Raw genomic sequence first — 12,967 nt, forward strand, 5'->3', positions numbered from 1 at the left:
ACATTTCAAAGGCATGTTATCCCGGATGCATGGGAACAATGAGCGGGACTCACCTACGGTCAAGATTGACCTTTGCTAAGAAAGCGATAGGCCTGGGACGTGACTACCTGCCCGGTCAGGAATTTGTGATCAGACCATCCTGTGCGGTTACTTTAGGTCACTGAGCTTGTCAGGCCTGCCACGTGGCTCCCCTGAGCTTTTCATGTTTATTACTTAGCCCCTTTTTTTGTTCATAGGTAGAATATGAGTAGCAGTGTTCTGGTTAAGTGAGAATTGTGGTGCAGGATGGTGGGACCACCTTACTTGGGAGTCAGGCCAGGCCCCTTGATCCAGCCCCCTAGAGTGCAATCAGTGTCAAGTGGGGGCTTCAGGGCTCTCTTTTGTAAAGTGTGAAACCACCAGAACTATCCTGGTGCTTTTCAAGTGCACATAATTGCTTGCTGATTTATTTATTTATTTTTACAAAAGAACCCCCTGATTAAAGGGAAATCTCATGAGAACGCCCTCTGCCTTGTTCATTCCCTGGCTGGAACTTGGTGAGACTTCCCTCTTTTATCCCAAAGTGACCTCCTTCCAGATTTGAAGAAAGGGATCCGCTCAGGGACCCGGGGTTTGCTGAATAAGTCTGTGGTCACTCTCCCTGTTCAGGTAACGACCTCCTGCAGGGGAGGATCCCGCACACACTGCCCCTTGTCCTTAGCCAGCTTTGGACACCGCCAGTGTCTGGATCAGAGACCTGTGCTGGGGCGGGGCCAGGGAGCAGCAAGGCAGTGGTGGATTCCTCAGGGGGTATTCAGGGCTCAAGTGGGCAGCTCAGGTCAGGGGGCAGCTCAGGCTGCAAACCCAGGCTGCCCACTGAGCTGGCGGGTTAGTGATGCGCTGAGCTGACGTCTTGGCCTCACTGCCCCAGTGCATGTGGTGGAGTCCCTACCTTGTGGCGTGAAAGGTGAGCAAGACACAGGTGGCCTCCAGGAGCCCACCATCTAGCAGGCAAACAGACGTGGAAGCGCACAGATCCTGTGCTATTTAGGGGAAGAATGGGGTGCTGGAGCAACGGGATTATGGAATATAATAAAAGAGGGGGACATATATGGGATGGGGCAGGGAGAGCTGTTTTGAGTATTTTATCCTGCTTTTCTAAGTTTTGGAGTTTTTCTTTCTCTCTCTGGAGAGCATCGGTGTGATCCAAAGCTATCGCCACCAGAGGGGAAGTCAGCAAGGACATTTTTTAAGTCTGTCCAATCACGCAGGACCGATCCTATGATACAAAGTTAGGAAGGACTCTGAAACCCTCAAAGAAAGACCTAAAACAAGTAAAAGGAGCCCTGACTTACTTTAAAGATGGTAAGTGCATGCCTCAGAGCTTACAAGAAAAAGTCGTGGTCTTAAGAGAGATTTCAGTTCAGCTCCTGGCCCCATTCACCATTTATTAGCTTGTGACCTTGACAAGTTAACTAACCTACCTGATCTTTAGTTTTCTCACCCATAAGGATGAAAATACATACTTCCTAGAGTTGTTACATTTTACAAATTAACATATACATGGTAAGCCTTAATAGAGAGTAGTTAAGATTATTCCGCTACTAATAAGGATGATTACGCTGAAGAAGATGGAGAAAACAGATACTCAGAAAGCCTTTCCATGCGTCGATAAACGATGGCCCTCTCACACAATGTAAGGAAATTGATGGAATGTGGAACACATGCCCAAAGTGTTTGTGATCAAGGACGCACAGAGTCGCCACCATATGGTCTTAGGAAATTTCCCCTTGGGGTCACCGTCACCAAACTTCTGAGCCAGACAGACCATTGGTGGACCTGACCTGACATTTTTAATATGTTTGCATGTAATAAATTTGCTTGCTGTCAGGGCTGTCTGCAGTTTGAGATGTTGGCTGTTCCCTCTGGGGAAAGACTCAGTGCTGAAGGTTAATTCGTCTGAGCTCCCTGATGGGATGTCAAGGCCTAGAATGTGTTGAGATTAGCCCGCCAAAGACACCATTTCTTAGAACGTTTCCTCATGGCATTTGGGATGCAATAGTTTAAAATCCTCTGAGCTGTTCAACCAGACCCAGAAATCCAGGGTCTCACCACTCCTCTGAGATATCAGTTTTTCCTCTCCCCGCCTCATTCCATATGTCTCGCCAACTCATCTAGTAGCTTAATAAGTCCAAAGTAAACATTGTACCCAGGTACTTAAAGCCGGCAGATGGCTTCACATGCGAAAGTAATGCTATTCATCGGCTTGTAGTTGATGTATATGTGATGGGAATCTCAATTGCCCTCACACTGAATGAAAGGACGTGGGCGTTGGGGAGAGAATGCCTGAGATGAACTCAGAAATAGAGGAAGACTTGTGTGCAGAGGAGGCTGTGTGGTGGCCCAGAAATAATTGGGAGTCTCATCGACTTGAATCTGACCTTGAGCAAGTCACTTTCCCTGCCCAGGCTGCGGTTTCCTCATTTATCACATGATGAGGGCTGATCCCTCCTTTGCAGGGCTGTTGTGATTATGAACATCAAGGGGCCCACACAGTGCCTGATACAGTCAGTGTTGAAATCTTTTTCCCTCCCCTTCTCCCCACCATTGAACAATTGGGAAAAGGGAATATTTTTAATACGGGGCAAGGATCCATATACAGAATAGCTAAACAGTAGTAAATGATTGCTATTCTATCACAGCACTTTGGATGCAGCTACTCTGATCCAACTTTTGTCAGAATAACCAATGAACACTATCACCCATGGTTTTGAGTGTTTACTCTGTGGCTGACACTGTATGTGTGTTACCTCCTCTAACTTCGTCACTCATCCTGTACCTGAATTCCAGGGGACAAAAACCCAGCTCAAATTGGCTTGAGAAGAAAAAAGGAAGTTTTGGACCAAAATACCTGAAAAGTTTTGAGACTAAATTGCCTTCAGGCTTGGCTGGATCTAGGTGCTCCTAGAATGTTTCTCATGCCTCAGCAACCTTGATGCCACCTTGTATTCTTAGGCAATATCTTCCTTCTTGATGGGAAAAGGGCCCCCAGATACTCCAAGCTGACCTCCTGCATCAGAAAGAGCCAGCCTTGTTTCGACAGTCCCAGCAAAAATCTTGGTGTCAGCCATGCTGTTACCCCACAACCAACCACTGTGGCAGGTGGTGCTCTGATTGGCTAGGCTGAGTCCTGTGCACCTTCTCTGGGCTGGAAGGGGGAGTGTCAGCCCCAACAGAAGCAGGTGGACATTTGGAGGATGGACCTTTTTTTGCAGGGAAAATGGGGTGCTGCTATCAAAAGAAAGGAGCGTAGATGCTGTGTAGTCACATCATCAGATTTCTCCTATAGAGCTGTGTGGTACAACAGTTACAGAAAGCGCGCAGCGTAATGGCTCAGAGAAGAACTTGGTGGTCAGACTGCCTGGGTTCATATGACAGCTCTGCCACCTAGGACTTGTGTGACGTTTGGTAAGTTACTTGACCTCTCTACCCGTCAGTTTCCCAAATTGTAACAACAGGAATGGTTATCGGCCTTACCTCAGCATGCTGTTGTGAAGGTTAAACGAGTTAACACATGAAAAGTGTTTAGAGCGGCACCTGGCAGAGTAAGAACTCATCTTCATAACCTATGTGCGTAGCGTCCCCTAGGCTTGTGCAGCGTGCAACTGATGTAACTGTACTCAGTGGCCCTGCTCAATGAAAGTGAGCCATTATTGCCGCCATTTTGGGAGTAGGAAAAACCAAAGCTCAGAGAGGTTCAATAACCTACTCAAGGTCACAGGCTCATAAACAGAGGCGTTGGGACTGGAACCCACTTCTGTCTTACTGCTGGCTCTGCTCTTAACCACCACACAACACTGTGGAGTGTCGCCATATTGGGAGAATGCACCCCTCCCCCCATCCTTTGACAAAAAGTGTTCAGAGCAGTGTCTGGCTCAGAGTCAGAGCTCAGCCTCATAACCCATGTGCACACCCAACACTGTCCCCCAGGCTTATGCAGCAATTGATTCTAGATGGCATTCATCTCATCCTGCCCCTGGCTTCAAGGACCTTCACCATCCTCTCACAATCGCTGAAGAGGCTGTGCGCTCACCAAATATCCCCAGGCCAAAGCTTAGAAACCCTTAATTCACGCACAAGGGTCAGAAGCACGTTCCCATCTATAGCTGCAGTTTGGGGGGGACTGGGAATGGGTGCGTGCCTGCTTAATAGAGGGCTCCTAACCCAATGGCCTGGGGAGAAAATGCTGGCTTCCTTGGGTGCCTGCATTTCAGAATTTGAGGAGATGCTGGGGAAGGGTGGCTGACTTAATTAGCAAATAATAGAATGACTGAATGTGTGCCTGGGATGGGGGTGGGGAGGAGTTTTCTGGCAATTAAAGGTGTTTCGTTGTTCTGTGCCCATATACCTGTGGCATTATTGTATTGATTTTACAAGAAATAAGATTTGGAAGAGAAAGAAAAACATGAGTGTATAAGGAAATCAAATCAGTTGTCTCACTGAGGGCCGATTGTGGGTCTAGTCACACACTAGGTCTGGAGTGGGATGGAAATCATGGAAGCCTTTATCTTCCCCTAAACCTCTCTATCCCATGTTGTGGAGTTCCATACGAACCTAACATAATCTGTGTGCACGGCATCCCCTAGGCTTGTGCAGTGCACAACGAAGACAACTGTACTTAGCAGACCTGCTTAACTATTATTTCTATTATTTCCCCCATTTTGTGAATGGGGGAAAACCAAAGCTCAGAAACGCTAAGTAACCTATTCCATGTCACACTCATAATTGATAAATCCATGGAAATGTGATGGTGACTTGGAGCTGGAAGGTGTGAGGTGACACCTACCACCTGGAATCCTCATTGCTACTCTGGCTGCCGTTGCTACCCAGGGATGGAGAATAGACCCCAGTAATCTTTCCTGAGGAGTCAGTTGTGCACTGACTCTCCTCTACTCTTTGCTCCACCTGGAGCCCCTCCCAGGAAGGCATTTTCAAAGCAGCGGTGGGGCAGGCTCACACCACCGAAGCTTCTGATGTTGGCCCCAACATGACTTGCCACCCGACTTCATAAAAACGTCAGTCAAACAGCCTCAATATGGAAATAATGTGCAGTGAGTTATTCTTACACCAGGTCATCCATAATGGAAAATCAGCCTGAGATGGCCCTGTATTTCTTCCCGTTCCCTAAAGTGTAATAAATTGAAAAATTTAAAGCTTGGCATTAAGAAGGCTTGTCAGCTGCAGCCTGGAGCCTAACTGGTGGGGGCCTGGGGCCGGGGAGTTTCTGGTCGAGCCCATCCAGATCCTAGGAAAATCTGGGCCTGCTTGACTCAGGTGCCTCTGGGGTGGGCGCCCTCCGTCCCCCCAGCCCAGCCTGCCCGAAAGCCTACAATCCTCCTTAAGATTGCAGGTGCCGAGGCCATGCCTCATCCCGCTGGTGTGACCTTGACAGCTTGGCTTCTTCTCCGTGCTCCTTACCTCTAAAACGGGGTTAAAAATTCCACCCTCAGGCTGTTCAGAGGGCGAAAGGGATGAACAGTAGCAGCAACCACCCTTACGTTTTTAGCATTTTCTCAGTGCCAGGCGCTGTCCTAAACATTCTCATGTTTTCACTCATTTATCCTGCAGAGATCCTATTGAAGCAGGATTTTGTGTGTGTGTGTGTGTGTGTGTGTGTGTGTTCCCGGTATCATGGTCTCGTAGCACCAAAGAATGGAGACACAGACCAGAGAGGTCAAGTTTGCAGCAGAGGACAATTTATTAGAGCAGAAAGTAACAGCTCTCAAAAAACGAGAGGGGGTCCTGACTGGGGTGCCCACTAGTTTTGGCTTTATACTTTTCTTGTATGCCTGGTGATAAGAGCTGGCTGTTGCCTTTTGGCATTGCACTTGCTGTTCAGCCCGGAGGAGGTGTTTTCTCGAAACTGCCTCGTTTCCTTAGAGCTTAATCAGCTTAATCACTGTCTGAGAGGAGCATGTTACTGAGTCTGTGGCTTTGAAGATAGGACTCCTGACTGTCTTATGTTAAATAACCTCTTTGAAGATATGCATTCTACCAGGGGATCCCTGACCTGGAAAAAAAGGCCTTCCTCCCCCACCTGGGCTTGTCACTCTGGCGGGTCCTGTGACTTAAACCTATCTGTCAGCTAATAAAATTATTTCCCTGGCTCTTTTTTTGGTTTCCGCCCTGATTCCCTCTACCGTGTTAATTTCCTGACTGCCTATCATTTTTCCTATCTCGCTATGATGTAATTCTCCCTATTTTATGGATGAGGAAACGAAGGCCCAGCCAGGTTACAGGAATGGCTAGGAGAGGCAGAGCCCCCCAGGTCTGGCTGCAGTGTCCCAGCTCTGACCTCCACGCGTGGTAGAATCTGGTTCTCTACCAATAAGTGCTGGTCTGTTCCTCTTTCCTTTGGTAATCCATCCTGCCTGTGTGGCCAGACTTTCCAGAGAGGGGCAGTAGGGCCCAGTGATGCAGAGGTCGGGCTCTGGAGTTTGACCCACGAGGCTCACCTACTAACCAGGTGTGTGACTGTGAGCAAGTCACTTCCCCTGTGTGCCCTTCAGTTTCCTCCTCTAACAATCGGTCCTAATGGTAGCACCTTTCTCTTAGAGGTGTTCTGGGCTGTTCTGAAGCCAGGCAGATAAAGTGCAGCGCACTGGAAATGGTCCCCAAGCAACAGTAGCAGGTGGGGTCATTAATGCCCAAATCATCAGGGCCAATCTAATCCTCTCTCTCACCCGGTATGAGCTAAGAATACCGCCAACAGTCATCACCATTGACTGTGAGCTCTCTCTGTGTTCCTCTCTGCCTGGGGATAAATTGTCCCTCTCCCTGCTTGCTCTGGGGAGATTGAGGACAGGAAGGAGCATTTCTGGATCATGCACCCGTGCGCCATCTCTAAAATGGGGATAAAAATAGAGCCTTCTTTCTCTCTGGTGGCTCTGAGGACCAGCGGCATCACGCTGATGAAGCCCTCAGCCAAAGGAGGGACTGAGCAGATGGGAACTGCTGTCATTCTATTCGCCTCTGCCCTGTTGAGTTTCTTACAATGGCTCTCCCTTGCCTCCTGGCCCTGGGCCGAGCAACTTGGCTGGGCAGCGGGGCCTGCATGATGCCTCTCTCTTCCACTATTAGTTATCTGACATCATCTCCCATGATGGCCCATCTGCTGCTGCCTGCCCAGACCTTTTGTTCTTCCCACCCCCCACTGTGCAGATCCTCCCATTTTTTTCTCCCTCCACTTCCACTCTGATTGGAGCACCTGCACCACCTCCTTCCTAGGGGAGCACAGCAGCGTCCTTACTGGCTACCCTCTTCTCTTTGCAGTCTTGTCCTGTAAACCCCATCCTGCTCACAGCAGTCAGAGATCATGCCAGCCTCCTCCTTAGAAACCATCAACCGTTTCCCTCCAGACTGAAAATAAACCAAAGCTTTGCATCCTGGCTCATGAGCATCACCTCCTCCTCTCCTTCTCTGTCCAGCTGTCCAGCCATACTAGCTATCTTTCTGTTCCTCCGCACCAAATTTGTTCCATTTTTTTTTTTTTGCCTCAGGGCCTTTGCACTTGCTATTGCCTCCACCAGGGCATTCTTCCTCCTACATCTGCCCATGGCTGTTAGTTGCCTTTATATCTTTTAGGTCTTAGTTTCCATGCCTCTCCTTAATGAGGCCTCTGACGTCTGCATGAATCCAGGGCTGGTTTAGCTCTGCCTGCTTGTGAATGGTAAAGGAGCCCTCTATCTCACCTCCCTGCCTTCCCAGAGGCCCTGGAGTCACCTGCAGGAAGATAAGACTGTGCCTGGCTTTTCGCATCCTGCCTCAGTTATGCTCTAACAAAGCCCATTACCTCCCATTGCTCCACGTAATTTTTCTCAGTGTGTCTCAGTCCCTCCTAATCACTGAGGGAAATGGGCCACCCCAGTCCTCCCTCAACAAGACAGGCTCTTCTCTGAGCCCGACTGCAGGAATACAGTGTCCTCAGGGTCTTGGAAACAGGGCTTTGGTAGATTGTGGATCGTGCCGGGCTAGCAGTAAGTCGAGCTGGAAATCCAGGCTCCAGAGTGAGGAAGCTGTGGGAGTAAACTAAGGTCTCAATTTTCTTATCTGTAAAATGGGGATATTAGTAGTAGGTACCTCACAGATCCAAGATGAGGATTAAAAGAGAAAATGTAAGTAGAACTAATAATGTGGTACTTGCGAGATGATATTCCAATGAATGGTTGGCTGCCTCCCTTCTCCCTACCTTCCATTGTCATTATTATAATTCTAACCTGGGGCTGAGCTCCTGGACTTTCTGAGGAAGACATTCTGTGCCCAGTTTGGAAGGAGATGAAAATGACCCCAGGGAGGGCTCTACCCACAGAGCCCCCTACCTTGGCCAGTTCTCTGAGCAGCCTCCCCTTGGCTCCATTGTTTTCTTTTTATAGATCAGTGGGGCGTCTTCACTTACTCAGTGGCCTCAGGGATCAGGGATTGTGTGCACATCCATTCATGGGACTCTAGTTGGCTTTCTTTTTTTCCCCTTTTGTCTGTGAGCTCCAACCTTAATATCGTTCTGTTTTGAAGGGACCATGGGCTGGCAGTTGAGGAAGTATGTTGGCCTGGACAGTACCAGCGGTGTCTTTGCTCCTTGTAGCTGTGTGACTTTGGGCAAGGCACTGCCCCTCTCTGAGCCTCAAGTGTTTCCCTTAGGTGATTTCTAAGGGGGTTTTCTGCTCAGACAGTCTAGGGTTCAGAAATCAAAGGGATACTGCCAGTCGCAGGATGGACTCAGGGTTTATACACGGATGTGGTTTTCTCCAATGAGGGCTGTCTTTGGAGGTCATGTAGGTAATTGTACCTTCTTGATGGCCCCACTAGGCAAGATTAGCAGACCTACTGTGTGCAAGCAGGCAGAAGGATGAGAAAAATTTCGCTTAAGTAGGTGGCTCTTAATCTTTGAGAATCTAGTGAATGTCATGAACCCAGTAAAATACTCACATGCGGAATATTTTGCATACTATTTAAAAGGGGGTTCACAACTCTGGTTGCGAAACACCTGCAAATGCCTCCTCCAGAAAGCCTTCCCTACCTCCAAGCCTTCCTCCTCTTTCCTGTACTCCTCAGAGCAGTTGGCATTCCCTGTCACTAACCCTCTCCCCCATGGAAGGGCAGGGGCCAAGTTGACTGTTCCTTCCATGCCCCGAGCCTGGAACTCAATGGGCGTCAGCAAATATTTGTTGAACAGAACTGGCATTGAAATGGGGGTGGCTTGGCCTTATTCCATGGGGCAGTGCCTGTTCAATTTTGAGTGGGCTCAGAACCAGCTGCATCAAATGCAAACATTTGCTTTCCCCAGGTGTGGTGATAAATAGTTGTGAAGACATGAGGGTTGCCTGTAAATGATTATACTGCCTGCAAGGGGGCTGGGCTGGGCTGGATGGGGAAGGACATTCAAGGAGGCAATGTCATGAGGCCTCTTCTCTTTTCTTCTCACCCTCTGGCCTGGACCAGCTGGAGCAGAGTGAAGCCAAATGTGAGGATGCCTTGAAGACCCAGAAGGCGCTGACTGCGGACCTGGAGAACATGCATAGTGAACTGGAGAACATGACCCGGAGCAAGACCCTGGTACCTGTCCTTTTCTGAAGCTGTGGGGACCTGGGCCAGCACAGGCCTCTGAGCTAGCGTGGGCCTACTGTGTGCTCAGCACTAGAAGAGGGACAAGGACACTTATTGTGGCTCTACTGGGTGCCACCTTGGAGATACACACATCCACTGGAGGCCTACTGGTTACTCAGCACTATAAGAAGGACAAGGGTACTTACTGTGGTCCTATTGGGTGCTACCTTGGAGGTACAGACGTCCATTGTAGATCTACTGGGTACTCAACACCATTGTAGATCTACTGGGTACTCAACACTCTGAGAGTGCAGGCATCCTACTGTGAGCTGAGCATTTTAAAGGTGTAAAGGCATATATGAGGGTCAACTGTGTGTTCACCTCTGGAAAGGTAGGCGAAGAATCCTGTTGTGGACCTAATGTGTATTCAGGAATGTGGGGTGATTCCGATATGAACCTATTATTTGCTCAGCACCCTAAGTGGGAACACAGCTTTCTCCTGTACACCCAGAGCATGCTTACCACTATAAGTGGTTCTCAGGCAGCTGTTGTAGTCCTACTGTGTACTCACCACCATAGGAGGGGACTTGGACATTATTCTTGGGCTACTGCAGATCCATGCTTATAAGTGGAGACAAGGGCAACACTCATGATCCCACTTAGCTAACTACTATAAGGGACCCAGCCATCTACTATGGACCTACTGTGCGCTCACCACTGAACGGGGTGACACATGAACATATATTATGGGTCTATTATGTTGGTGAAAATTGGGTGTAGGTTTCTAAATCCCCTGTCTGGGTGTACAGAGTTTAAATGTATACTTTATGCATAAAATCTTTAAGTATAGCTAGAGATTTGTAGGCTAAAGCTTGTCTCAAGATTCCTACTGGCCCTTTTAGTCCACATTTTGTTTACACTAGATTAAAAGGAACTTGCCCACAAACACAGACAGTCAGACACACACACAACATGCAGAGATGAATATATTCACTCATACACAAAATCACCAGACAGACATACAAAATAAATGTCCACATTGGTAAAATATGCATCTAAGTTTATCCATCCCATACATATTTATTGAGCACTGGCGATTTGCAGGCCTAGTGCTGGGGATGTGCCTATGAACAGAACAAAGTCCCTTCTCAGGGTGATGACAGGGGTTTGCACTCATATTTAAAATGTATGCATGTAGATTCCCAGCTGGGCTTATGCAGACGTATACCCATTCACATACACACACGCTTCACTCAGTCCCACGCATGCCCAGTACAAACATTCAGAGCTGTCATAGCCGCCACATGCATTGACACACCCTATAGCCGCCCTTCCCTGTAGATGGTCCCTCACCTGATACACCCACAGGCAAGCCCACCTTTGCTCTTCATCGGCTTCCTGCTGTCACCCACCCACCCCTCGGCCTCACCCTCAGCCATTGTACTGCCGCCCGCCAGGTGGATGAGCAGCTGTACCGGCTGCAGTTCGAGAGAGCTGACCTCCTGAAGCACATTGATGAGGACCAGGATGACCTGAACGACCTCATGCAGAAGCACAAGGACCTTATTGCTCAGGTAATGGCCTTAAGTGGAGAAAAGCCTGAGGCCTCGGGCCAGGTAGGTGGGGCATATTCAGAAGGTGATGTGGTTGGGCCACTCCCTGGCCTTAGGACCTTGGAGGGATAAATGCCACAAAGATGTATGGGAATTGTGAAGGTTCATGTGGCCCTAAGGGATGAGAATGTCGCCTTCAGATGGTGTGTGCATTTCTGGAGGACATCGCCACTAAGAAAGATTTTGATCTATTCATACATCTGTCTAGCCATCCACCCACCCACATATCCATCCATCTACCCATTGAAATATTCATCCATCCACCATCCGTCTGCTCATCAATCCACCCACTCACCTATCTACGCTTTTATTGACCCTTCCACCTGCCTGTCCATCCATCCATCCATCCATCCATCCATCCATCCATCCATCCATCCTTCCACCTATCTATCAACTCATTGATTGATTGATTCATTCATTCATTCACTCATTCATTCAGTATTTACTGAGTACCCACCATGTGTTAGGCACTATGTGAAATGACAGGGATACTGTGCTGAGTAAAAGCATATCCCATTCCTGCTTTCATGTGGCTCACAGTTTCGTAGTCTGGACAGACCTTATCGCATAGACACCCAGAAGGAAGGGGAGACTTGCAAACTGAGCTAAGAGTCCAGCAAGGAAATGAACATGGTTCTTCCAATCCTGGCCTAGGTTGGAAGTCAGGGAAGGCTTCCTTGAGGAGGTGGCACTTGGATGGAGATGTGAACAAGAAGCAGAAGTTAGTGAGGTTGGAGTGGGCTCGTGAGGGAACAGCACACACAAAGGGCCTAGAGCGGTGCACTAGAGAGGCTGAACGGAGGCCGGGGAGGGGAGTGAGGGGAGTGTGGCACAAGAGGAGCTTGGCGAGGCCAGCACAGGAGGGCCAGAGCAGGGTCTTCTTGTAGGCCGATGAGTTTGGATTTCATTTTCTGTGTGATGGGAATCGCTGGCAAGCTCGTTAGGGGCAAGAGCAGGACAGGAGCAGCCAGGATGCCACCTCAGACTGTCAGCTCTACAATGACAGGGTTTTCCTGTCTTGTCCAAGGCTGTATCCCAGAGCCTAGAAGAGTGCCTGGCATGGAGTAGGTACTCCATCGATTGCTATTGAATCAATGAAAGCTGCAGTCCAGGGGCGAGAGTATGGCGGCTTGGACCAGGGAGGTGAAGTGGAGATGGGGGAAGTGGATGAACCTGGAAGACAATTAGGAGACACGATAGCAGGACAGGGAGAAGTAGAGGCTTTGGGGATGGAGCTGAAGGGTGTGATGAGGACCCCTGGCCGACTTCTGACCTGCGTAACTCATCTGATCTGGTAACTGCATAACCGCTTCCTCCAACAGCAATGAGCGTCTTCCCCACATCCTACCCCCAGGAGATCCAAGGTAGAATGCCTGCCAGGCTTGAGTGCATCCTACTGAGATTTGATCTGCGGGGATTTCTGCTGAACGAGGAATAATAATAACAAAAAGAATCAATTATATCATCAACGTGATAACAACCACCACAAAAATAGCCTATGCCGCCGCCTTCTGCGTTTGTGAATCATACTTATTTTTGTTCAAAATGGAACTTTCTTTATTTGTCCAATTACAAAAGCAGCATGTTAATATGCCCATTGTAAATCATTTCAATACTAAATACATGTGGAAAACAGAATCTGAGGGACCCTGCTGCCCTATGGAATCCCTCTCCTTGGAGATAATCACACTTAACATGTTGTTTGGTTCTACTTTCTTTTAAGGACCTTTACTCTCTATTGCCTTTTTTATTTATTTATTGTTTATTTTTAT

The 12,967-nt window shown here is 48.5% G+C and overlaps 1 protein-coding gene across 1 annotated transcript in view; it reads left to right on the forward strand.

Annotated features, from left to right (window-relative positions):
• MYO18B (myosin XVIIIB) overlaps window positions 1-12,967 on the forward strand; it is a 286,118-nt gene that overhangs the window by 181,408 nt on the left and 91,743 nt on the right. Inside the window, exons 36-37 of the mRNA XM_019663943.1 lie at window positions 9,478-9,591; window positions 11,040-11,198. Coding sequence (XP_019519488.1) covers window positions 9,478-9,591; window positions 11,040-11,198 — 273 coding nt within the window. The remainder of the gene's footprint in view (window positions 1-9,477; window positions 9,592-11,039; window positions 11,199-12,967) is intronic.

This window comes from Hipposideros armiger, unplaced genomic scaffold, assembly GCF_001890085.2.
Source record: "Hipposideros armiger isolate ML-2016 unplaced genomic scaffold, ASM189008v1 scaffold_411, whole genome shotgun sequence".
NCBI classification, from domain to species: domain Eukaryota; kingdom Metazoa; phylum Chordata; class Mammalia; order Chiroptera; family Hipposideridae; genus Hipposideros; species Hipposideros armiger.